The 26,317-nt window shown below is 49.4% G+C and overlaps 2 protein-coding genes across 2 annotated transcripts; one reads left to right on the top strand and one right to left on the bottom strand.

Moving 5' to 3' along the window:
- The first annotated feature begins 200 nt into the window (after window positions 1–200).
- CLSTN3 (calsyntenin 3) lies at window positions 201–15,385 on the top strand. Its single transcript, XM_054269677.1, is given in 19 exon segments — window positions 201–239; window positions 242–419; window positions 3,103–3,225; window positions 4,175–4,370; window positions 4,851–5,059; window positions 5,368–5,517; window positions 6,157–6,342; window positions 6,900–7,169; window positions 7,449–7,561; window positions 7,641–7,803; window positions 8,853–8,909; window positions 9,691–9,848; window positions 10,031–10,179; window positions 10,644–10,870; window positions 11,951–12,121; window positions 12,711–12,856; window positions 12,978–13,113; window positions 14,485–14,702; window positions 14,787–15,385. Coding segments are annotated over 19 exon segments (3,060 nt in total). The 3' UTR covers window positions 14,958–15,385.
- An 86-nt stretch (window positions 15,386–15,471) lies between these two features.
- LOC128932920 (solute carrier family 25 member 33-like) lies at window positions 15,472–23,695 on the bottom strand. Its single transcript, XM_054269678.1, has 7 exons — window positions 23,655–23,695; window positions 19,223–19,399; window positions 18,641–18,718; window positions 18,228–18,328; window positions 17,568–17,634; window positions 17,094–17,377; window positions 15,472–16,992 (listed from the first exon to the last, which is right to left on the bottom strand). The coding sequence occupies exons 1-7, from the start codon at window positions 23,693–23,695 to the stop codon at window positions 16,793–16,795; spliced, it is 948 nt and encodes a 315-aa protein (XP_054125653.1). The 3' UTR covers window positions 15,472–16,792.
- Between the last annotated feature and the right edge of the window lie 2,622 nt (window positions 23,696–26,317).

Here is a 26,317-nt window from a genome sequence, read left to right as displayed (position 1 = left end):
GGCCCGCAGCCGTCGCCGCGCTCCGCGGACAGCCTGGCCCGCAGTGGGGAGGCGAGGAGCGGCCGGCGCGCCCCGTCTGCATTCCGGCCCCGCATCCCCGCCCCGCATCCCCATCCCGCATCCCGGCCCCGCATCCCGGTCCCGCGGCACCTGGCGGGCGGCCGCGCGCATTGGCTGCGCCCCCCGCCGCCCGTGACGTCATGCTGCAGTGCGGGGCGGGGCCGGGCGGGGCGCGGAGCCGCTGCCGGAGGTGCCGCCGTCCCTGCGCGCCGCCGCCGCCGCGGGAGCGAGGGCGTGGGTCCTGCCGGGACCCGCCGCCGCCGCCGCCGCCGCGATGGGCGACCCTCGGCCCCGCGCCGCCGTCCTCCTCCCTCTGCTCTGCCTCTGCGTCGCGCTGCCCGGCAGCTCCTCCAACAAAGGTGAGCGGCGGAGCGCCGCGGGCACGGTCCCGGGCGGCGGCGGGCGCTCCGCTGGGACCCACCGGCAGCCCCCGCCGAGGGGCTCTGGAGGGACACGCTGGCCGCGGCTCGTCCATCCGCCCCCGCGGTGGCGGTGCGGCTCCGCGCTGCCCGCCGCCTTCGCCCGACACGTTTTTGTCGGGCATCTCCGCGGTCCCCGGCGGCCCCGGCTTTCTTCGCCCCTTCGGGCGCTCTCGTGCCATCCCATCTCCATTCTCTACTTTGTCCATCTGTCATCCTACCACCGCTATTTCTCCATTCTTTCGTCTCCTGGCCCTCCCCTCGCGTTTTCCCCTTTTCCACCCACTTGCCATGCTTTTGTTTAGTTATCACTGGGCGGATTTAGATTCCCATCCCTTCCCTAGCATGCTGAGAGAGAATATGTTGTTTCTCCACAAACCCCTGCAGTTCATAAAACACATTCCCCGGCTCCATCTTCCAGTCCTAGTTCATCCATCTACAATCTGTCAATAGAAACTGTTTATGCATAGTTATGTGTTAGTGATGCAGGCTGATTTTATGTATTTCATGTGACAAAGATGAAAGACCCCCAAACCACCCCAGCGCTACAGCTGTAACCTTCTGAATGCAGATGTTCTTTGAACACACTGAGGGATGGAGAAAGGTGTAGGTTTCTGGTAGATACAAGCCTGGGAGATTCATCCAAGGGCAGTCAGCATGTTGGTAATCTGACAGGGTGGGAAAATCTGTGAACATTTGAGGGACTCTGGGCTCATCGGGGAATGTGACACCTTAGGGTGCTTTCCGTGCCTTGGAAGAGCCAGGGCTACGGGGCGGGTGCGCCGCAGAGCTGTGTGCACCCTGACATTGGCAGGGGCATTTGTTTGTTCTGCTCTGCTTCCATGGGGCTCGGTGGCAAGGAAAGGCCTCTCACGCTCTGGATTCTCCCTCTCCTTTGTGAATTTGCACTCGGAAACACCTACTCACCTTTGGCAAATTATATTAGATTGACGGGAGCTTTCTTGAAGCTGGTAGGAGTCTGTATCCTGGTAGGAGTCTGTATCCTAAAAATATTCCTAAAATGTTTTTCTGTTCTCCAACAACTCATTTCCCGAGAAATCAGATTGGTGATCCCCAAGTTGCAGGTGGATGCAGCAAAGGATTTATCTCTGTGCCATCAGCTTGTTACCCCAGCAACAGGGCACATTTGGCATTTATAGCTCTGGATCCCCACCTCGGTGGTGTGGCGCATGGATAGAGCCGGAGCAGAATGGAATCTGGTGGGGACAATGGGCGGGCAGGGGGAGCCGCGGGCACTTGCACACAGGGAGGATTCCACCTGCATACTGAGCAGGATGGATGTTGCTCTGGATTTCCTACGCAATGCTTTATAATCTCAGTCGATACGGTGGTGGAGAAGTGCCAACCCACGCTCTTCGCTGCCACTCCAGGCTGGATCTGCCCGCTCTGCCCTGCTGGGACATCCCCTTGCTGACCTGTCACCCTGCCTGCTGCCCCCCCAGCCACCCCTGGCAGCCCCCCCTGGCCCCAAAATGCACAAGTGCTTGGTTGGTTGCACAGGATGCTGCCCCTTTTGAGCCAACACATGAGGCCATGCCAGTATGGCCTTTCAGAGGACACAGTGCTGCAGAGGATGGATTCAACATATTGGAAGTAGTGCCCTTGAGGGGGATGGCTCTGTATCCTACTCCCCACCAGCTCTGAGCCATGCTGTGCTCAAAGTGTTGCTGGTTGTAATAAATCTTGGTCTCCAGGGGGTGGGAGAGTGGGGGATTATCTGGGAATGGGGGTTGTAACTAGGCCATGTAATATAATCTCTGAGGCCCATTTGGCAGGGAGTGGGCATGGGGGAGGGGTTTGTAATTTGTAATGATTTCTTTTCCTCTCTCCCCTCCGATCCCCTCCCCTTCCCTCCCCCCCACCCCTTTATTTCTCCCTTTCCCTGCCCCGGAGCCTGTGTGATAAAGATTAATTTGCTATTTCTGGGCCTGTGACATTTTTCAGAGCCTCCTGCTGGCTGCTGCCTCCATGCCAAACCTGGCTGGGCTCCAGCCAACAGGATTAGCAAGGAGGGCCCAAAGGAATATGGTGCTCACCATGGAGTGGGGAAGGAAAGAGCAAGGGGCTCTCAGAATAGGCTGCTATTTGCATAGGATGGCTGACTGAAGGTGTACCTGGGCATGTCTGTGTAGGTCCTGGGCCTTAGTCTAGAGGGTGCTAGGCAGAAGTGGTAATGGCTGCATTGTCCCCTGGGGTTACTCCAAGGGAAGATGTAGGCTGGGTCTTCCATTATGGCTTCATTGAGCTAAAGGATTTAGTATTTGGAATCCTCAGTCTCCAGGCTGAGGCTGCTTCTGCCTCTTGAGTTCACTTTTTTTAGCTGCTCCAGCTTTTCTGGACACCCAGGTGTCTCTCCACCTATTTCTAATAAGATAGTAATGAGGACACAAGAAGGAACACATTGTTTCTGAAGAGGTCTCCCATGAGTAGAACTAAATAAAGATAACTTTTTTCTCCCACCCTATTTTAGATATCTTTATTTCTAGAGAAGAAGGTGGTTGTTACTTGCCAGGGAATGAAATTCTTCTCTTTTCCTACTGAATCTGCAGTTGGTGGCTAATACATTCCTGTCCTCCAATCCCTTCCCCCAAATCTGCCTCAGCAAACAAGCATAAACCATGGATTGAAGCCGAGTACCAGGGCATCGTCATGGAGAATGACAACACCGTCCTGCTCAACCCGCCGCTGTTTGCTCTGGACAAAGATGCCCCGCTGCGCTATGCAGGTAGGTGGGGAACAGCTCTGGCAAGGGTGCAAGGCAGGGACACACCTATGGAGAGGCAGGGACACAGTGACATTCATCCCTATACTGGATCCTACCCCTCTTCAGCAAACAGTCACCTCCAAACCTTGTTCCGGAGGAGGTCCCTAGTGAAGTCTGGAGGCAATTTGGGCACAGCTTGATTTAGGATGCTGTGAGCTGTTTCCTTGGGGAGAGGAACTGAGGGTGGAGCCAGCTACTTTTTGACGCAGTTCTGCTATTTCCAAAGATCACATGCACAGTGCTGAGTCTGTGAGCCCTGGAGAAAGCTGGTAGGGCACCCTTCCTTGGCAGTGCTACATCCCCTCACAGTGAGCACAAATCCCGGGAGCAGCAGTCCAGGCTCTCAGTGGTTGTATTCCTAGTGCTTGCTTAGGCCACACCTGGGGTTTCCTCACATGTTCTTCCTCAGCTTTGGGAGAGTAAATGTGGTCCCTGGGAGCTGAATTTTAGGGTTTAGGTGACCCTATCTGCAGTTCCCTGCGGTACTCTGCGCATCCTGTACGTGTGGGTGGATGAGACATCGTGGATCTTCATGCTCTGGCTATCTGCAGTGTCTGGCCCGTTTTGCCTCCCTGAGGGATGCAGAGGAGAAATAAAGTGCTCCCCCAGGGCCATGTAGCACTAATAAATGTAGCTTGAGCCTTGTAACCTTCAATCTTTCCTGATGCTGGACTCCTTGTCGTGGGAGTATTCTCCAGTAGATGGCAATCTGCACCGTTAATGGCTGTAAGGGATAGCAGGAGGAAATCCTAGGGAGCCAAAAACTGCTCAAGATGAAGGATGATAATGGAGGAGAACAGAAAGTGTAAGTTAGAAAGGAAGAAAATATGGGAAAGGAAAGAAAGGGATGTAATACGCTCTCCTCACTCCTTTTCTTTCTCTCCTTCCTCTCTGTTTTTGTGTGTACCAGGTGAAATCTGTGGGTTCAGGATCCATGGGTCAGGGGTACCTTTTGAAGCTGTGATCCTGGACAAAGCTACAGGAGAGGGGCTGATCCGGGCCAAGGAACCAGTGGATTGTGAAGCGCATAAGGAGCACACATTTACTATCCAGGCCTATGACTGTGGAGAGGGACCTGATGGAGCAAATACCAAAAAATCACACAAGTAAGTTCATGCAGACATTGCTACATGGTACAAAATGTGATCTGTGACAAAAATGCACAGGAAAGTTGCAGTGGAAACACTTCCTTTAGCCAGAAGTATTTTTCTCTAGCCATGACATTGTAACTCAACATGCTGAGAAGACCCAAAGAGAAATGTTCACTGGCTGTCACATGAGTGAATGCAGAAAGGAGAGCTGTTTGACAGCAGCTTCTGAAAGTGCTGTTTTACATTGCTGCATATTGGTAGGAGGTCCAGATTGCATTATTATTACTTTTGCTCTTTCTGAGTGCTTGGAAACCATTGTCCAAGCACCTGTGTGATGGCATTGCTGCACTGAAATCAAGGTGTCTTTCCTTGTCCTTGCTTTTGACAGCTGGGAATCAGAGTGGTGCATTTTAAAAGAATGACTTACTCTGAAATTTAGGTGGTGCGTGGCTCACAATCAGTCCATCAGTTCTTACCGATGTCTCTCTGCATCAGGGCCACAGTGCACGTCCGAGTGAACGACGTGAATGAGTTTGCCCCAGTCTTTGTGGAGAAGCTGTACCGCGTGGCAGTGACCGAGGGAAAGCTGTACGACCGCATCTTGCGTGTGGAGGCCATCGACGGCGACTGCTCCCCGCAGTACAGCCAGATCTGCTACTACGAGATCCTCACCCCCAATATTCCCTTCCTCATTGACAACGATGGTAAGAATCCTCACCCAGCACGTGCACATCACTCCTGTTCTCCTGCTCTGCTCCTTCTCTGCCAGCCCCATCTAAAGGCAGAGTGGTGCTGTATAAATTTTCCAGCGCTGCTGATCTGTCCTGGTGAGAGCAGCAGCATCCATTTTGTGGGATGCTATAACTTTTTACAAAGTGACACTGGGCAGAGTGACTCAACTCTTTTTTGGTTGTTTTTGTCATTGATCAAAGATATGAGTGATTTTTAGAAGGAATATGTCTTTGAGGAGACTGCGTGTCCTCTACCTTGATCTCTTTGTTTTGCAAACCAGGGAACATCGAGAACACGGAGAAGCTGCAGTACAGTGCGGATCGTGTCTACAAATTCACAGTGACAGCCTATGACTGTGGAAAGAAGAGGGCTTCTGATGATGCTGAAGTGGAAATCCAGGTGAAACCCACCTGCAAGCCCAGCTGGCAGGGTATGAAACCTCCAAACACATTTATCTCTTCTCTTCGCTTTTCCTCAGCTACTACTCAGTCCTGCTTATCACAAATGTTTCTATATAAAAATATAAATTTGTGTGCCCACATATATGGTTCAGTTCTAGCACCAGCTCATCTCCATCAGGGAACACAGTAGATATCTAAGTCTGTTGCAAAGCCACTGAAAGGTAAATTCTGACACTGGAAAATCATTCCTTGGATTACTGTGAGCTGCCATGTGTTTGATAATGTATTCAGCAAAGATTGTTTTTGGGGCTGCTCTTCTGGAAGATATTTGTCTTTTCCAGTGGTGGCATGTTCCTGCAGGTTCACCTTAGTCTATTAGAATTAAGGGGAAGTCAACGCAGCTAAACGCCTGCTCTGCCTGATAAGAGAGGCTGACCAACCACAGAGTGATGACACACCAGTATTAGCTGTGGAAGCTGGGGCCTGGGACTCTGTGATTCTAGGAAATCTTCCCATGCGTTGATGCCAGCTGCGTAAAGCTGTGTTTCCAATGTGGAAAGCGCCAAAAGTTTGGACTAATCCATAGATGCCGCTTGTGTGTATGCCAGGTGTTCTGGCCCTGTGTCCTTGGCAGATCCTAATCCCTCACTTTCACTCCTTTCCATTAGGCTGGAACAAGAGGATTGAGTACACCCCTGGTGCAGGCAGCCTGGCACTATTCCCCACCATTCACCTGGAGACCTGTGATGAGCCTCTGTGGAACATCCAGACCACGGTGGAGCTGCAGACCAACCACGTGGCCAAGGGCTGTGACCGGGACAACTACTCGGAGAAGTCCCTGCGCAAACTCTGTGGTGAATTGGTTCTTTCCTGGGCTGAGGGAGGCTGTGGCACAGCACCGTGCCCCTCACACAGCAGAGGTGCTGGGGAACACATTCCTCACGTCTGCTTGTGTGTTGCACTGAGGGGCAATGGGTGTTCCTGCCCATATCACGTGGAATTGTGGAATGGTTTGGAATGGAAGGAACCTTAAAGATCCTCTAGTTCCATCATCCCTGCCAGAGACAGGGAGACCTTGCACAAGGCCAGGTTGCTCAGAGTCTCATCCAACCTGGCACTGAACACTTCCACAACTTTCTAGTTTTATAAGGGACTACCTGTGCTTTCTTTGCTGGGAATCCAGAGATTTCTGTGCATTTTCCCAGTACGCAGAGTCTGTGGGACTTCCCTCAGCACTGAACAGAAAGTTACCATTCTTCTCCAGACAGGAAAAGGCCTTTAGGCAACTCCTTATATCCCTGTGCACTGAGACATTACAGTGAGGTTTCCAGTGCCCACTTAATCTGATCCCCAGTTCTCAAGCTCCTTATTCTCCCGTGCCAACATTCCTGACTCCCTGCCTTCTCGGTAGGTGCTGCCTCAGGAGAGATTGACCTGCTGCCAGTGCCTAGCCCCGCAGCAAACTGGACGGCGCGGCTCTCGGTGCACTACAGCCAGGACAGCAGCCTCATCTACTGGTTCAATGGCAGCCAGGCTGCCCAGGTGCCTGTGGTGAACGGCCCGAATGGCCACGAGGGGCTGAGTGACCACTTCACCCTGTCCCTGTGGATGAAGCATGCCGTGGTGCCCAGCAAAGGCAGGCGGGAAGAGGAGACGGTGATCTGCAGTACAGTGCGGAGCGGTGAGACTTCTCCTGGGGTGGTGACACTTCTGCCCACTGCCTCTTAGCTCCTTAGAAGGCATTGTCCCTGCAGGAGTGAATCTCTGCTGTTCCAGAGCAGGACTGGGGCAGGGGTTCCTCCTTAGGAACACGGCTTCTTTAGGTGTCCCTTTTCCTCGGAGCGCTCCTTTGAGCACACAGTGCTGAGTGCCAGTCATGCATGGCAGGGTGGGATTCTGGGTTCTGGCTAGTGGGACTGCTTGGAGTGTGACACATAATCCCTGTGCTTGTCCCCGGCAGAGGATGGCTACTCTCACTACTCTCTGGCTGTGCATGGCTGCCGGATTTCTTTCCTCTACTGGCCGTTGCTGGAAAGTGCGAGGCCTGTGAAATTCCTCTGGAAGCTTGAGCAGGTGAGGAAGCGTTTGCATCCTCCCCACATCCCTTCTCCTTCTGCCCTTTGCCGATGCCGTGCTCTGCTGTCTGCCGCAGGTCTGCGACGACGAGTGGCACCACTACGCCCTCAACCTGGAGTTCCCCACGGTGACGCTGTACGTGGATGGCGTCTCCTACGACCCTGCCCTGATCCACGACAACGGCCTCATCCACCCGCCGCGGCCCGAGCCTTCCCTCATGATCGGGGCCTGCTGGGCCGGTGAGTGCCCGCTCCCCAGGCCGTGCCTCTCCTATGAGGGAAAAAGGGGTGGAGGGAGACCCAGGAGAGGGGAGGGAACCACCACCCAGTACTAAATGATGCAGACCATGCTGCAGCCGTCTTGCCTGCTTGGCACCAAAGCTAGTGTGGCTCCTTCCTCATGGACCAAGGTAGTAACGGCTCAGGGGAAAGTGTCACTGGCAGCTTCCTGGACAACAGGCACAGAATATGCAATGGATAAGCAGCTTTCAGGCAGAGGAGAGTTGAAACTCTGTACCTCATTCAGGCACTGGCGTTTCTATCAGTACTTTCAACAGGCAGTCCTATTTGTGCTGCTGATTGTGTTGATGGGGATTTCTCTCTCTTGAGGGTCTATATGAAAAAGTCATAAATCCTTCTGTACAGGAATTGGGTTGAAAGACAAAAATCGGGTAAGGAATAAAGTTAGATCACTACTAGATTAAAACCTGTTCTATGGAGATGCGAGGCTGCACTTCTCAGATCCTTCAGTTCTCCTGCTAGACTGAAGCAGGACAGAACTAAAGGAATTTTCCTACTGTTTGCCTTCACTCCAGCGGAAGTTTCTAGCAAGATCAAATCTTTGCTGTACTGCTGCTTCTCTGAGGTCAGAGATCTTCCCGCAGCTCTGTGCTCTCTTGATTGGCGTTTTGCAAACAACCAATATTGATCAGCTTGGGACCATTTCCTGGAGCTATCTGTGTCTCTAAGGAATATTGAGAACATAGCTGGCTGTGAACATGGCTAATTTCAAAAAGAAATAACATTGGGAAAGGATTGAAAAACTGCAAACATTGTAGTTTATCCCTTAAGTCAGTTACTTGTCCTATGGTGTCACTATCAGCGTCATGAGAGGAACTCTGCCCTTTGTCATCTGGAATGTGTTGCCTCTAGGGCTGAAGTGCGCACTGCCTGGCACAGAGCTGTTCCTGGGCACTGGCCAATACAGGCCCTTGTAGAGATACTTGCCTGACCCTGTAACTACCATCTTCCAATGCCACATTGCTCATCCAGATGTTCTCCTTTTGCAGAGGAGAAAACCAAAGAGAAAACCAAAGGAAGCGAAAACGCCACTGATTCTGTGCAAGGTAGGGAAAAGAAAGAAGGTGGATCTCTTCCCCTCTTGACTGTGCATGACTATCACTTTTTGCATGGTGCCTTCCTCATACAGCTTCCCCAGTCCTGTCCTGCCACCTCCTTCCACCGTGGGAGGAAACCCCTTATTTGGCAGATTGGTCCTTGACACCTTGGTACCTGTGGAGCATGAAAAGGCTGATGGAAGGACTGCAGCCTGCTTTGAGAGTTGGAGTATGCTTTTTGTGTGGATAAAGAGTACTCATGCCTGATCATTAAAGCTGGTCTCTGAAGAACACAATAGCCATTAGAGACATCAGGAGATGTCACCTCATCCCTAACTATCTGTGGAATGTGTAGTTTCTTTTACAAGCCCTCACAGGAAGCAGAGTGAGAAGGGGACAAGAAATTGTTTCCATCTGGCATTCAGCAGTTTGACAGAAACTTCTCTATGCTACCCACTGTTCACTGTCCCTGTCTTTTTGTTGGTCTGTTTTTCTCACCTTCCCTCATCTGGAATTTCAGAAATTTTCATCTCCTTTCTTCAGCATCCCCGTCTTCTTATTGTCTTTGCTTTTCCATATCCTGTTCAATCCTCTCTCCCTCTCTACTTCCCTTAACATCTTATGTCCCTCACATTGTTGCTTTTGTTGTCTGGGCTTTTCCATGCCCCATGCCCCCTGTGTGTCCCTCCATGTCCCTTAGCTCTGCATGGCCCTCACACTGTTGCTGCTGTGGTTTTGCTCTCTTCCTCGCCATGTCTCTCACACCCTCCGCCTGCCATGTTTCCCTCAGGAGATCCTCTGTCGATCCACCACTACTTCCATGGTTACTTGGCTGGCTTCACTGTGCGCCCTGGTAGCTTGGAGAGCCGGGAGGTTATTGAATGCCTGTATGCCTGCCGTGAGGGGCTTGATTACAGTGACTTCGACAGTCTGGGCAAAGGGATGAAGGTATGCCCATCTGCCCAGCTTGCATGGGTCTCCTCCACTCTCCTCCCCAGCCTTGCTTCCCAGGACTTTGTCTGCTCCCCCACCTCAGACAGCTCCCCACTTTTCTCCTATGTGTCTCTCTCAGCCTGGATTCCTGTCATTTGCCAAGGAGCCATGAGTATTTTCTTTTCTTCCACCTCTAGGTTCATGTGAACCCCTCTCAGTCCCTGCTCACCTTGGAGGGTGATGATGTGGAAACCTTCAACCACGCGATCCAGCACGTGGCTTACATGAATTCGCTGCGCTTTGCTACCCCTGGGGTCCGGCCACTCAGGCTCACCACTGCTGTCAAGTGAGTGGGCAAACCAGCACCTCTGGCTCAGTTCAGCAAGAGGGTTGCCTTTCTTTTGACTTAAGTTACATTGACTCACTTTGTATTTTAAAATAATTGTATTTTAAGATGGTCTCAAAATGGGTAAAAGTCTTCCTGAGAATAAATGATCAATTTTCCAGTATCCAAATGGATACTGTAGTACTGCTTCCTAGTCCCTATGCAGAACTTCTGCCTCTGCTTTCAATGTTCCAGGCATGTGGACTGGTTTTAATTTTCTCTGTCGATGTGACCAAGTCACCAGATCCCAGTGGTGTCACTCCTCTCACACATCCATGCCTTGCTCAGCAGGCTGTAGGGAAGCTTTCGGAGGACTGCTGGAAAAAGGATATTCCCTTCCCTGGAAGTGATGGGCAGGAGGTGATCTTTTATAATGTTGTTGTTGGAAGCTTAGGCCACTGATGTTTTCTACTGCTCTCCTTCAGGTGTTTCAGTGAGGAGTCCTGTGTCTCCATTCCTGATGTGGAAGGCTATGTTGTGGTGCTACAGCCTGATGCCCCCCAGATCCTGCTGAGTGGCACTGCCCACTTTGCTCATCCTGCGTCAGACCTTGAGGCTCCAGAAGGAATTCCCCTGTTCCCCAACCTCCAGATCACCTGCTCTATTTCTCACCAGGTGGAGACCAAGAAGGATGAGAACTGGCATGGCACTGGTGAGTGGAGCACAGGGCAAGGTGTAAGAGACAAGAGTTGTAGTCCTGCAGAGGAAGTAGAGCCCCTGTAATTACACCCAAAAGCGAGAGTTTACAAATTTAGAAGCAAGGCACATTGTCTGTCAATATGTAGGCTAATCGGCTCTTATCCTTTTCTGCTCCTCCCTGTACTTTTTCTATCCGCTCAATTCCTTTGCCTCACTCTCTCCTAATTCTTTCCCAGGCTGCTCATTCCTAATCCCTTTTACATTTTACCTACATTCCCCTTTATTGAATCCAGTGCTGGATGGATGTCGTGCCCGTTACTCGCTCTACTCCTGCACTAACTTAGTCTCATCCCTCTTTCTTCTCTCCTGCTTTCTTTTTAACTTCTTGCTCCCTTCCTTCTCTTCCTGCTTCACTTTTTCCTGTGAATTTCCAACCAGTTTCCTCACACCCTACAGTATCCTGCCCTTCAATTTCTTTCCATCATGCTCAGATAATTTCTCTGCAGTCTGTGCTCTGTGTGCATTCACTTCTTTCATATCTCTTCTGGTAATAGGATTTTTTGCTCCTACTTTCCTGTTTAGAAGCTTTGCTTTTCCTCACACAATGATGAGTTCCTTGACTTGAGAGCAGATTTTTCTCAATCCTGCTGAAAGCATTTAGTTATTGAATGTGGTTGCCATTTTAAAGAAGATAAGATCTCAACCATGGTAACCAACAGTGTGAGACAGGGAAAAGCTTTCAAAAGCGTGCAGGGCCTGGGAATGTGTGAGTGTTGTTTCTAATTTGCACGCTGTCATTGTCAACAAAGTCCTTACAGCCAAGATGCGTTATCATGAACCAGACTGATAATAGTATGTTGTTCCAAAATAAAGTGACTTTATTATGTGCATAGATAATGTCATTAGAACCATCCTGAAACAAGTAATTAGACTGACAGTGATTTTACTTAAGGTCAGTTCTAGGTGGAGGAGGAGAAGTAATTACATATGATGTGAGCACTCTTAGGTAAGCAGGTTCCCCTCTGAGTAACTCCTTCCTTCTCTGATGGCTGTCTGGCTTTCTGGCCGCATCTCCTTTCTGTTTGCATCTCAGTGACAGACACACGAATGTCAGATGAGATTGTGCACAACCTGGATGGCTGCGAGATCTCATTGGTGGGAGATGACTTGGACCCAGAGAGGGAGTACCTGCTCCTGGATGGGGCCCTGCTGCAGCAGCGGGGCCTGGAGCTCGTTAACACCTCTGCCTACCTGACCATCACAGGTACGTCCTCTCCATGGTCACAGCTCCCGAGCTATGCCTCTGTCACCAACTGTCAGGCGTCACTGGGAGAAGCACTTGACCTTAGGATGTCTTGGTGTACTTTGTGACACTGAGATGTCACCGTTTCTTGAACTCCTGGCTTTTGGAAGTCGCAGACCTTTTCCTTGGGGAGGTGGCTTTTCCTCCAGTATAAAGTGCTGGAACATGGTATCAGCTCTCACCCAGGCTTGTATCACTCCTCCTGACTTACTCCTTGGGGTTTGGTGTTCTCAGGTGTCAGCAGCATTTTGCATGACATGACAGGGACAACATATCCCACAACTTGTGGACTGGTACAACACTTTTGTACTCTCCAGAACATAACAGGGCTATTGCTCTCAATCCTTCCTTCCCTTCCACTTGTTTTAGTGATGCAAGCAGGGATTTCATCTGGTCCTCCTCAGCCAGCTCTGTCTCTGAGCCCTTCCCAAAATTAATGAACCCAGCACTCCCTTGGATCCCTCTGCAGCCTCTAGCTGCTGCAGGGTTAGGATGCCAGGTGACTTTGGAGCAGGAGCTTGCTCACCCCACCCCTCTCTTGCTGCCTCAGGCGTGGAGAGCATTGCGGTTTACGAGGAGATCCTACGCCAGGTCTCCTACCACATCAACCACGGTGCTGCCCTCTATGAAAGGAAGTTTCACCTGTCCTGCACTGAGATGAACGGACGCTACTCCAGCAATGAGTTCACTGTCGAGGTACAAGACTGATACATGCACAGAGATTCTTCTGCATGTGTGGGGAGGACATGGTGCATGGGAATGCATAGAATGTGCCATGGACACAGGGCTGAGTCCCCTCACTCTGGTCTTTCTGCAGGTGAATGTTCTCCACAACATGAACCGAGCTGCTCATCCCAACCATATCATGAGCTCCCAGCAGTTTGTGCACCGAGGCCATCATTTACCTGCAGAGTTGTCTGGGCACAGTTTGGCAAGCACCCACAACAACCCAAGTATGTAACACTATCTTTTGGGTTTATTCCTTTAGATCAGGATGCTCATTTTCTGACATCCTGGCAGAACCTATAGTGGAGGATTCCTCTCCGGCTCCCTACACCCATTATCATTATTCTCCTTATATTGTCCTGTTCCATTCATTGTTAGCCAGTCTTTGTCAGATTGTATTTTAGAGCGTGCTGCAACAATCCTCTTGCGGGATATTATCTTCTTGATGTAGAAGCCGACTGAATTCTACACCTCAGAGGGTCTAAAAAGAGTAACTGTAAGCTGACTTCATTCATGCACCTTGCAAAGGTGCTGTGTGGGCTTGTGTAAAGTAATTTCAGAAAGAAGCTTCAACAGCAGGAGAGAAAAGTGAGTCAAGACTGCCGTTGCTCTAAAGAAAGAAATGGGAGTAGGTGGTGGTCAGCAAGGCAGGAAAATACAGGAGATGGCACCACACAGACAAGAGGAGAATTCTTGCCCCCAAAACAGAGGAGAGAGAAGCTTGAAAGCTAGACTAGGTGTATGTTTGTGCTGTTAGCCCTGTGCCTCAGGCATGACCACACTCCAATCGATTCCTCCTGGGCTGTGAAAGCTCTGGACTTTACAGACGTTTTGGTCCCCTGTCGTAGGAAACAAGCAAGCCACCTTTGAGCTAGCTTTTGCTGCAGCTTGCAAAGTAGCTGGCCCCAAGCTGTTCCAGTCCTGCAGCTGGCACTGCAGGGGCAGCCTGTGCATGTGCCAGCCTTTGCCTCTCCCTTCCCCAGCTCTGCCTGACGGCAGCAGCAAACTTTCCCTGCTGAACAGAGCCACAAACAAATTTGTGGAGGGCCTAGATGTATTTTGCAGGGAAGGTGGTTAACTTGGGAGTTGAGGGTCAGTCTACAGGCCTAAAACAAACACGTAGGAGTTGGGCTAAGGGTCTTAGATGAACTTCAGGTTTTTTCCTGTGGAGAAGCCACGCTTTTGCCACAGCACTTACTAGAAGTCTATCATAGAATTCACATCTGCTCTGTGTGCAACGAAGGCATCTTTGGCTTCTTGGTTTCTCTACTGCTTGCAAAGAAGTCACGCTCTGAAAACATCCTTGAGCCCTTAGAGGCTGTCCCCAGCACACATTTCTCCCTCCCAAGAGCAGGATACAGATATATACAGTGCAACATATTCTGGCAAATTCTGCAGATAGGGATGTGCAGAGTCTCCATAGAGTCTATGTCACAGGAGCTGCCTGTGCCCCAGGGGCACAGACAAGTCAGCCTGTCTTCCTGCATAGACCAAAAACACAGGCCCTGCCCAGGGATCTCAGTTCCTGCGTGTCAGGTTGGAAATGCATGTTTCTGTGAGAGACTCTGGACACAACTTCTCGTTTTCTTTCTCCAAAGTGGTCCCCAGTGCTGCCACCGTCATCATCGTGGTGTGTGTGGGCTTCCTGGCACTTATGGTGATCCTCGGCATCCTGCGCATCCACTCGCTGCACCGCCGGGGAATGGGGCAAGAGGTGCCTGGGGCTGCTGAGTCGGGGCACAGCAGCACTGGGGGCAAGGAGAGCGACATGTTCTGGGACGACTCGGCCCTCACCATCATCGTCAACCCCATGGAGGTGAGGAGCGGCCACGAGGGCCGGGGCCGGGCGGGCAGCTGGCTTGTCACACCCCGCCCCTCACCCCGTATGTCACCTCCCCAGTCCTACCAGAGCTGTCAGGAGAGGGCAGCAGGCAGTGTGGAGGGCAGAGCTGGCGAGGGCATGGAGGATGATGATGACAGCACCGACTCAGAGACACCCGACTCCCCGGACAGCAGTGACATGAATGACCGGCACATCATCGGCAAAGGTGACGTCTCTCACCGCTACTAGGAGCTTTAAAACACCCGCCCAGTGGATCCCCCCGAACAAATGGCAGGAAGGAGGAGGTGTCTTACTTTCAACTTCTTTCCTCTCCCACCGTGTACACATGTGCTCCTCCCCCATTGATCATTTCTGCCTCCCATGTTCCTCCATCTTCTGCCATTCTCATTGTGGACATTCCCCACATGATTGACCCCCCATCTGGCTCTCCAGAAACATGTGTTAGGGCACTTACACATGATGGTGGCACGGTTCAAACTGGGATGCAGGTGTTGGAAAGAATGGAAATCTGAAAGGCAGAGCCAGCCAGAGGGCTCAGAGTGGGGTTTCTCACAACCCCTCCCCAGATATTATATATATATATTGTATATTTTTTCAATGTTGTCATTTGAGGTTTATTCTCGTTTCATGCAAAAAAAAAAAAAAGAAAAAAACAACCAACAAACCACTGCAGCTTTGTGTCGCTTTGTAAAATTGTCAATACTCCTAATACTAAATGAATGAAGGTAAGAAAGATGAGGAAACAAAGTGGATTTTAAAATAAATGGATTTCAAATAAAACATTCAGGACTTCTGCAGTTTTTCACTACAACCAGGGAAAGAAATAGTGTAGGCTCTAATGTGAAACTGGAGCTTGTCCAGAGCATGTATTTACTGAAATTACTACCTTATCTCGGGGAAGGGTTAAATTTTTTAGCATACGTGATGAAGCAAGAAAAACACATCACTCATGACCCTACCCTGAGCCTTTCTGAGAATCAAAATGCTCTGTAAACACAATATAGCCTTCCCCAGGACTCAGTGCTAGGGACCCACAAAAGAACAGAAGGCACTCAAGCCTGTCGCAGGCAAATGTAGCACATGCAGCAAACTGAATTCTTGAACACAGGAAAATAAATAAGGCTCTTTAGTGTATCAACAGAAACAGGCCAAATGTCCTTAGCTTCATCCATCTTCTCACATGATCTGCTTTTTTTATCAGTATGATAAGAGTATTTTTTATACCAGGGGTTCCAGCTTGTAGAACAGCCCCAGCACTTCTGGGAGAAGGAGGCATCTCCCTCTTTCTGCTGAGCATGGAGGGGATGGAAATACAACAGATACTAGCACAGCATGGCTCTGAGCCCGGCAGTAGCATGAGTTGCTAGGATAGTGCTTCAGAGCAGGTTGTGCTTCTTCCCTGGATCTACTTGGTCTGGTTTTTCACATTCTGCAAGACAAAAAAGGGGCTGTCAGCTGATTGACACATCTTAGGGCAATGGCTGCAACATGTGAGGGACCCAGAGGAAAATTCTGCAATTTGTTGGCAGCCAAGGTTGAGAAATCCTCCTTAGGGGCAAGAAGGCATTACGGTAGGTGAGAGTGGAAGAGCCCCTCTGAGGGCAAAGGTTGCAGCACAAGATCTCTGCTTGCTGCAGTTCTCTCAGATGTTTCAGCTCTAGCCTGTCTTCATGCCCAACTGTGCCCATGTATGGTTGTTACTGGGTCCAAAAGAAGTGAACGTGCTGGGATAAGACACTCTTAAACTTTTCTGCTTTGTCTCATTCCCAGTAAATTCTATGCCTTTGTTTCATCAAGGGAGTTTACAACAGGAACTGTCAAACCAGTACCCTGACATCTTGAAGCACTGGAATAATTCAAGTGTCCAGAAGGAAAAAAAAAAGGCTACACTGTGCACATTGGAGCAAAAAACTTGGCACAAAATAGTCGTTGCGTCCTGAGAATGCCTGACCCAGGTCTGATCTGTGACAAAAAGCACCACCTCTCAGAGCCCTGCAAAGGACCAGGTCTCAGGAGCACGATGTCCCTGTACCTCCACAGCAGCCTCAGCCAAGTGCTACAGCTTACAAGGTGGGAGAGGCCAAATGAACGATGAGTTCGTAGGTGGCCATCATGATGGCGGCGTTTGGGATCTGGCGGATCAGGTGCGCCAGGAGCCCCCGGTACAAAGCCAAGGGCCCCTCTTCACGGACCACCAGCTGCAGAGTCTGTGCCAAGGAACGGTACCGGGAGCCCTCCTCTCGCAACCGCGTCCGAATGACCTCTGGGGAGACAAGAGGGGAAGCCACATATTAGCAGATGGATCCTGCAGGCATGGCATCTCCCACCACGGGGAGCAGCAGCAAGGAGAGAGGAGCCACTGACCGTGTGGATATGCAATGCACGTAGCGCATGTTTTGGAGACAGCGGCAGCGCTCATTAGTCCGAAGAAATCGTTGTTGTTTGGAGGAAGTGTGAGTGATGGGGAATGGGAATGCTGGCTGTTTCTCAGCTCTTTTTTCAGTGCTTCATAGATGACAAAGTGTATGATGGTCTCTGACACTCCAGCATAGGAGGCAGTGATCCCACGGTAAAATCCACGCAGGCCTTCTGTGCGGTACACGTGCATGGCACACTGGAGAGCGCTGCTGGCCGTCTCCCCCTTCACCCTGGAAAGAGGGGAGAGGGTGAGGACAGCAACCTGACCTGCAGGGCTGTTGTGAACACAGCCATAAGCCTCTTGCCCAGCTTATGACCTGCCATGTTCTGATGAGAAATCACAGACCTCTCTCTGCCCACCAAGCCCCAAATCAATCCTGATGTGACATGAAGTGGCTCTGCACTGCAGGCCTGCCTTACCTGGCTTCCAGCTGCATCCTCGTTTTCACTAGCCAGATGGGGTTGGTGAGTGTGGCTGAGCTAATGCCTGGGGAACAGAAGAGGAAGACAGCCACGAGTGCCAGGATCATGCTGACAGTTTGTGAAGAGGAGCTGATCTATCAGCTCTCAGAGCTCTGCTTGGCAAGCTGCAGGCATTTGCAATTTGAGAATGACCTTGAGAAGAGATATTTAGGACAGACTATTTGATTCTCCTCCTTCCCTATTCCAGCCTTTGTCTAGTGGCAATTAGCTCCTCTGCCTCCAACAAAATCCCACTACAGGCCCGGGTGTTACAAAGAGGCAGGAAACAGAATGCTAATTTTTCAAGAGTAAGGATTTTGTTAGAGAACTGGAATATATCAAGAGGAATGGTTCTATGAGTGGTCTAAATTACACACCGCCTTCTCCCTCTCACAGCAGAATAGAGCTCATGATAGCAGCTGAAGGGGTAAAGACAAGACTTCAAGAGATGAGACTAAGAAGAAGAAGAATGAGAAAACATTTGGGTTACCCAAAGAACTCACTTCTCCACATGTGGAGGGAGAAAACTTCAGAGCAGCAATGGAGAAAGAATGAAACACATAGGCATTTCCAGACAGAAGGACCTCTTGGCTTTGATTTGAGACAGAAAAGGCTCACCTGCACAGGCTGCTGCTAATATGTGTACTTCCTTAGACTCTGGCACCAGGACAGTATTAAGCCTCTCCTTAGTAGCAGAATAGGCAGCAAAATATATAGCCCTGATTGGGAAAAATACAGAAGAGGTTACAGCTCCCCTATGAGGAGCAGAGACACTACTGTACAGGTTCACTCCAACTTTCCACACTTCCATCACAGTTCTGTCTAACATGACATCAGATACCATTTTTACCTGGCCCCCCAGCAATCATCTTAACACTATGATCAGAAGCTCCAGAAGATGTCTGTGTGAAGGGGTCCTGTGGCACATGAGCACAAGGCCGAGACTGCTTTCAGGAAGTGGGGTGACAGCTATGACACAGACACACTTAGGAAGTGTGCAGCATGAGGCCCTGCCATGGAGCAGAACTCACCGGGAAGGAGCAACCCCAGCGAGGTTTGGACCCAGACCTCGGAACAGGGACCGTTTGCCTTCCTTCTCAAGGATGGCCCTACAGAAGGAAATGAACAGAGAAATCAGCAGAGTAACTAGGCTGAGGACTCTCCTGTTCCTCCTCCTTCTTTGCTTTTCAGTATTTCTTGTAGCGCCCCCTCCCCACCTCTCACGTTATTCTTCTTCTGCCCTGCTCTCATTTTCTCTCCAATCACTTCTCCTCTCTTCTTCAGTCATAGAATCATGGACCGCCTTGGGTTGGAAATTACTTTAAAGATCACCTAGTTCCAGCTACCCTGCCACGGGTCACTAGTCATTGCATCCTGTTCTTGATAATGCCATCCCTCTGGGTTGGATCCAATCACTAGCTGAGAAATTTCTCCCAGCCCCCTAAGCTGCCTTGCAGAGCACAGATCACTAGTGAGAAGCAGATGTAGCTGTGCTCTGATCAAACTTTCTATAGCACTTGTGGCTTCCAGAGCCTCAGCCCAACTTTCTTTGTCTCTTCCCCCAAACCATCACCTCCCTGGTGCTAACAGGCACACTGCCCTGTCCTGCTCACCTCAGCAACTTGAGCACTCCAGGAGATGGTGGGGTGGGATTCATCAGCCTCACACTCATGCCTGGCAGCTGAATCTCTGGGAGGCACAGAGGCCGCAGTGCCAGCTGGGATGACTGCAGACGTGTCTTCACCACTTCCAGGGGACAGGTCAGGATGGCTCCAGCTGTTCCACCACATCTAGGGCACAGCAGCACACGTGAGAATGACCTCTGGGCCATAATAGGGCAATAATTCTGACCCTGCTTGTCCACAACCTCTCCCCTCTGGGAGAGGAGGCTAGGTGCCCCAGTCTGCCTCCTGCTCTGACACTGATTAACGTAACAGCTCAGCTTGGGACATCATCTGGCAGCCTTGCTCTGAAGCCCTACTCAGTGTTTGAGACAAAGAGTCCCAAGTCCATGGGGACTTAGCAGTCCCCCACAGCAAACATTTCTGCTGCCCACCCTCACTGCAAAGCCTTCTGCTGAGGTCACCAGGCACCGTGGCCCACACTTCACCACAGCCACACCGGCTCACTGAGGGGCAGCACAGAACTCTCCCACCTCTCAGCCTGCCCGTGTCTTTAATCCACACTTACATCTGACCCACATTGGCAAGGCCCTGTAAGCAAGATCTGTAGTTTCTGCCAACAGCCAGGCTCTCTCCAAGCCTGGCTTGCTTAATGAAAGAGGACTCTGACCTTCAGCAGGCAAAACCTATTTTTGGAACTCATGAACCATCTCTATCAATGACTCTCGTCACACTGCAGGAATGCTGAAAGGACACACATCTGCTTTTTCCCTTTCCACAACCCAGGGACAAGCCATAACTGACATATTTGGTACTCAGCTTCTGTCCCTCTAAATCCTTTGACTGATAACTCTGCTCTTCTAGATAATGCTCAGTATCTGAAAGAGCATTTTGAGATGAATTTGCATGCAAGCCATGCAAGAGGCTTTGACAAACAGACGATCGTTCGCATCTGCAACAGCCAAAGTTGCTTTGTTTCACAAGAGATGGAGGCTTAATAAAAAGCTCACTCTGCTCCAGAGAAAGAAAAGCCAACCAAAGAACTACAAGATATCAGGGAAGAGTCAGGTATATAATCAGAATTACATATAGAATGCAGGATAGCAAACAGTTAAGAGTTCTGAGGAATTATTTTGAAAAAGTCTATACAGCTCAGTAAACATATACAGTATTCTCACAGCCTTTGCTCCTAGGCCTTCATTATCATTGCCAAGAGGAAGAGGGGTTTAAAAAAAAAAAAAACCAACCAGATGCCTGTATGCCTACTGCACATCCAAGAGTTGAAGTTATGGCAGCTAGGAGATTATGCAGCTAATGATGCCCACAACTAGCTATGCTGTTCCATAACACTCCTGTGGCTTTGTCAGGCCCTTGGCAGATGTACACAGTGGTGGTGACGACTTGCAGAGCAGTCTATCAGCAGCAATTTCCCTCAGGAGGTGTATGATGAGTGGTGGGAGTCTGGCAACGTTCTGACTCCTGAATTTAGCTCCAGCTCAGAAGGGAGCACATGGCAAAGCAGCGAACAGCCCGGCTCAGGTTCTCTGGGTCAACAAGCTGACCAAGCACAGACTCCAAGACACAGCCTACGAAGCAATCCAGAGTTGCATGAGGCAGGGTCTGCTTTCACAAAGGCCATGTTGATTCTTCCCATACAGACCATATTCCCTCAGGGGTCCAGCAGTCCTGTTCTTTACCTTAGATTCTATTAATTTGTCTTATACAGGCTCCAGACTTACATGCCTGTTCCTTCTTTGGCCAAAAGTACGGTCTCCAGTTCAGGAGAAGATTGAGTACAGTGGTGACAGATCAAGGTCTAAAAGGTCCAAATAGGGCAGTTTCAACTCCTTATCTAAAAGCTGAGCAAACAATACATCAGGAAAACATTGAGAGAAGCAATTGCTTGGTATACTAATAATTCTTCTCTTTAATAGTGCATAAGGAAGCAAAAGTTCATGTAATGTTCTCTTAATATATAATTTCTTCAAGAACTCCCGACCTGCAATGGTCAGGATTTGAATTTGAACACGTTTCCAGTATACATAAAAGTCTCCTGAGGTCATGTTCCTGAGGCTACTGATACATACAGAAAACAAAAAGGTATTATAAAAGAAATAATAACAATTAAAGAAATTGTTGCTCCTTAGCATAGTGGCCATTTAATCAGCAGAAAGAGAGTGTGAGGTGAAGGGCTGCTAAGAGCCACTGTGCCTCAATGGCAAGATTAAAAAGGCAAAAGAACACCCATTATTTAAAGCTAAAGAAATGAGGTGTACCAGTTGTTCAAAACTAGAAGAAATCTCAACTGTGATGTATTATCATGCATTAGATGATGATACAGCTGCTTGCACTCTATGGAAGACATAGGTCTGCAAAATTCTTCTGTTCCAGGAGAAATGGAAAATTATGTGTCATTACTCTAGAAGCAGGAACTAAAGCAATTTCTGCAAAATAGGATGAAGAGCAGCAGTGAAAATGAGTACAACATGTACTCTCAGAGGAAAGCCCCAGCAAAAAGTGCTAATTGAAGAAGGCGGGTAATTTTACCTCAGAAAATGGTACTTGTCTCTAGATCTTACTTTCACATTTTAAAGGGAAAATCAACAAGTTTGAGGTGACTGAGAAAGAGGATTAGTTGAGAAATACAAAAGACACTGGTAACATTTTTAAGTGATCTAAGAAGTGTATAAGCACATGCACAGAGGTGACAAGTTTACTGGTAATTCATGTTTGCTCTTACTTAGGCTAGTCAAAAATTAAGATGGCTTGAAGATCTTCATTTAAGAATAGCAGTGCTGGGTCAGATAAACCTGCAGTTAAACCAGGTTTTTGCCTAGGACACAGACAAATAAAAGTCACCTACAGAAGAGGAGGAGAAATACCTCCAGGACACTCTCCCAGCTTCCCACAATTTTCAGTTCAGGGATTTCCTCAGCCAGAAATGTTGCCTTGCTTTTAGTAGCCTTCAACACATTCTTTTTCATTCATCTTTTTAAAATGCTTCCTGGACACATAAGAAGCCTTTACCTTCTACTATCCTGTTGCCAGGAGTCCCACAGTTTAACTGCACACTGTGGGAAGAACTGTGTTCTTGCATTAGTTCTGAACAAACCTCTCACAAATTTCTTTGGCTGCTCCCTGGTTCTTTTACTGGAAAATCAAATGGAGAACTGCTCCTTCATGCATGAGACCCTGTTTTGTTTCATTACACAAACCAATAATATTAAATATAGTGCAGCAATAAACTGAACTTCTCATTCATCTCTTACTCACGCTATTAGCCCCAGGGTTTTAATTAGCTGTAATTCAGGAGTATTGCTTAATGGATGAGGACGAGATACAGACTGACAAAGTTCCCACGAGTGACATTCTTGTCACAAGCCAAACTCTCAGTTTTTTGGGGACCATGGTGGAAAAAGATGAAGAAAAACTTAAGAAGAAAGCTAAGAAAGATAAATGTATTAAGAAAGTCTAAGATGCAATGAATATATATAGTTCAAAGGATAAATTAATGTAAGAGAACATATACAAAATAACAATGGGAACAGAGAGGACAGGTGCACATATGCAAAGATTGACATAGCACAAGAACTGGATTAGCTGCAGAAAACTGGAAATCTACTAATTAAAAGCAATTAAATTATGTGCCTTATTGTACATGCTGTATCACAGGCCTCACTGTCACACAGACTCCAGCAGGTTGGTGGGATTTGGAAAAGGATTAGATGGATGCCTAAGCAGGACTTGTGCAGTTACTCAGCAAAGTCTGGAGGACCACATTATTTTCTGCTTTATGGCACCATTGAAGCTCATTGTTTTCAGACTTTAAAAGAGGAAGGGGGAAAAACCACGGGACAAATTACTTGCTCAGGGGCACGGCTGGGATCCAAACACCTGACTCACCAGAATCAGCTGCACTATTTAAAGCCAGAAAAGTGACACAGGAATCTCAGCCATGCGCTGATGGAGAGAGCTGGGCGCCCTCCCGAACGCATGGATGCCTCGTGGCGCTCTCGTTCAAGGGAGACACCCCGCTTCCCTTGCCCCGCATCCCCGGCAAGCTCCGGCCGGACCAAACTCCGTGTCCCACAGGGAGGCTCTCCGCCCTTCCAAGCCGCGGAGCCGGGCATTCCCCGCGGCGCTGCGGGGCCGCTCCGCGCCCCGAGCCCCGATCGGGACCGGCACAGCCGCGACCGCGCGGGACAGCACGGCGGAGCCGCGGGGGCCGCTCTGCCCGGCGGGTTCGCTCTGCCCGGCGGGTCCGCTCTGCCCCAACGGGAGCTGCTCTGCCCCAACGGGAGCTGCTCTGCCCCGGCGGGGGCTGCCCTGCCCCAGCTGCCCGGCGGCGGCTGCGGAACCCGCGGCCCGAATCCCGCCCCCGGGCGCCCTCCTGCCCCCGAATCCCGCCTCCCGGGGCACTCACCCTCCGGCGAGCAGGTGGAGCAGCGTGCTGTGCTGCGACATGGCCCCGCCGCTGCCGCCCGGCCCCGGCCCGGGCCGGCTCCGCCGCAGGAGGAGGCGCCCCGGCGGAGGCGGCGGCGGGAGGGGCGGGAGGGGCGCGGCGAGGGGAGCGAGGGCTGCTCGGTGCAGAGGTACTGGTGATCATTCACACAGCTCCTCTGGCCCTGCCACTCAAGGCTCTTCCATTAAAAACAAACGAACAACCGTCCCCAAGCCTCCAAACCGACCCTCAAACTTAAACAAACTTGTCTTTGTTTTGCGCGTAGGGCAGCCAAGGCAAACTGATTTTTTTCACCACGGTAAAGTGATGGGTCCAAGAGCAGAGCCAAGTGGTTCCTGACGCTCGTCCTCGCTCATGAGACCCATGAGTTATTCCTCTCTGTAGATTCACTTCCTACATTTGTCTCTGTTGTAGCAGCAGTGTACCCAAACTGGACACTCAGTCAGTCCTGTGTCATTCAGTGCTGTGAGTGAAGTCACAGCAGTACAGAATGTGATATAAATACAGAAAGATGCTTCTTTGGATGTTTGGGTTTGTACAAAAATGGGCCAATGCTTTCTACAAAACCCTCCCAATCTTCTGAATAAATTAGACCCATGACTTTGAAGTTCGGAGGATAAGTGCGAGAAAGACAGGGAATATTCAGGTGCAAAAGATCCTCTGTTGCTTTTTCAAATGCACAGTTTCAGAGTGCATCAGAGTTCGTTGAATATCATCTTCCTTAAAAAAAGCAGAATGTACATCAACATGATGCTGTTGCCACAAAGGCACACATCAGATCAGTTCAAGTGTTTAGGAGGATAGCCTGTGGGTCAGATGAAACGAGCTGTTGGAACAGCTCTGTACTGCTGTGACTTCACTCACAGCACTGAATGACACAGGACTGACTGAGTCCAGTTTGGGTACAGTGCTGCTACAACAGAGACAAATGTAGGAAGTGAATCCACAGAAGGGAATAACTACCTTGGCCACTCAAGCAGAAGGATTGAAAAAAAATTGCAGCTTTTAATCTGGAGGAGAAGGAATTAAGGGAGACACGGCAACTGAGTCCAATTCAGTACAAGGATGCTTTGAAAAGGAAATGAGTACCTTATGTGTGGTGGAAAAGAACAGAACTATCAGCTCATCCATAGTGCCTGGGCAATGAGGGGAAGACCAGTAAAAAGACTGGCTTTCTGGTCAGTGAAATTGGAAGCTGGCCAAAGATACCTAGAAGCTCCAAGCATTTTTTACTTGTCTTCACTGTGGTGGTGGCGGCTAGGTGAATATCTTAAATACCACCAGTTGCAAGTGGGGAAAAAGTCATTCTAGATTTCTAAGCACTTAAGCAAAGTCAAGGTTTTCAGACTGATTAGGGCTGATGAACTTCATGCTGTGATGAGAACTGGATAACTGGAGAATGGCCCACTGGCCATTATCTTTGAGTTATCTAGGCAGTGGAGAGGTTCAGAAAACTGGAAAAGGCCAAATATATTGGCCATCAAAAAAAAAAAAAAAAAGAAAATCTGATTAATTACAGGCCAGCCAGCATCATTTTACTGCCTTCCCCTGTGACACTGGAACAAATAAATATTATGTAGACAACTCACATTTTCCATTTGCAAATAGAAGAGATCAAGTTAAACCAATCTTTCATGGCAGACTTGTCCTTGTGGTCAAGGAAGTAACAATAGATATTAAATTTTTTATTTCAGTAGGATTTTTACTCTGTGTCATCTGACAGTCATTAGGAAACATGGGAAACTGGATCTACTGAAATCACTGTTGGGAGCATCTGATGCCAATTGGAAAATTCTAAGATTAGTTTTTGGTGTTATGCTGTGTGTCTGGAAAAACATATCAAGGAGTCCTGCGGAGATCTGTTTTCAGTGTGCTATCAGTGTGGGGTTTTTTCCCAGTAATTTATACAGTAGACCAGAAAATTCTGTCTATTAAAATCTGCAGACAACATTTACCTGAGAGGGGTTGCAAAGGAGTTGGTAGAAAAAAATCATATACAAATGTTCTTGATCAATGGGAGAAATAGCCTGAAAGTGTAGAACACCGCTTAATAAAAGCATGTCCTAGGTTTTGCACTTGGAAAGAAATAATGAATTTCATGAAGTTAGGATGGGGAATAGTTAGACAGAGACCTCCATTTGTCACTGGTTTCCATCAGGCCCAGGACCTTCAGCAGAGTATTGGTATTGAGAACAGCTGAAGGATGCAGAGCCTGGAATAGCCTTTTCAGGAACTGTACTATTTGCCTTTCTCATCTCTCCAAGAGTTTTTGGGGCCCCCTGATATTTCAGTTCTTGCTGCCAAATTATTTTCACTTCACTTGCAGGGGTGCATTGACTGTGCTTCTTTTCCTGTTGACTTTTAGATCAGACCCTTTGCTTTCTGCCTGCAAGCAGAAACAGTTGTGGCTTCAGCAGGATACTTATCCATCAACAGCCATAGCTGTGGTTGTCCTGGATGCTCCGCCACCACCACCACTTCCTGTCCTTCCAGTTGCATCAAAGCCTTTTGGGACTCTAAGGGATTAAGGGCCATCCAGCCTTTCAGAAGGAAGGCTGTGGGGGCTATTTTTTACAGAGCAGTGTTTCCCTGTCCCTGTCCTGAGCCAGAAGGCCAAGCTGGTA

Source organism: Melozone crissalis, unplaced genomic scaffold (assembly GCF_028551555.1).
Source record: "Melozone crissalis strain CALT ecotype California unplaced genomic scaffold, PUWL_Pcris_2 ptg000008l_1, whole genome shotgun sequence".
Classification (NCBI taxonomy): Eukaryota; Metazoa; Chordata; class Aves; order Passeriformes; family Passerellidae; genus Melozone; species Melozone crissalis.
Note: the sequence above shows the minus strand (reverse complement) of the source record. Positions and strands in the feature narration are given on the sequence as shown.

Coding starts and splice junctions, on each gene's coding strand:
- LOC128932920 (XM_054269678.1), bottom strand. CDS start 23,695: ATGTCGCAGCACAGCACGCTGCTCCACCTGCTCGCCGGAGG. Junction 19,400..23,654: donor CTCCACCTGCTCGCCGGAGG/GTGAGTGCCCCG, acceptor GCTGTGCCCTAG/ATGTGGTGGAACAGCTGGAG. Junction 18,329..18,640: donor GCTGGGGTTGCTCCTTCCCG/GTGAGTTCTGCT, acceptor TTTCCCAATCAG/GGCTATATATTTTGCTGCCT.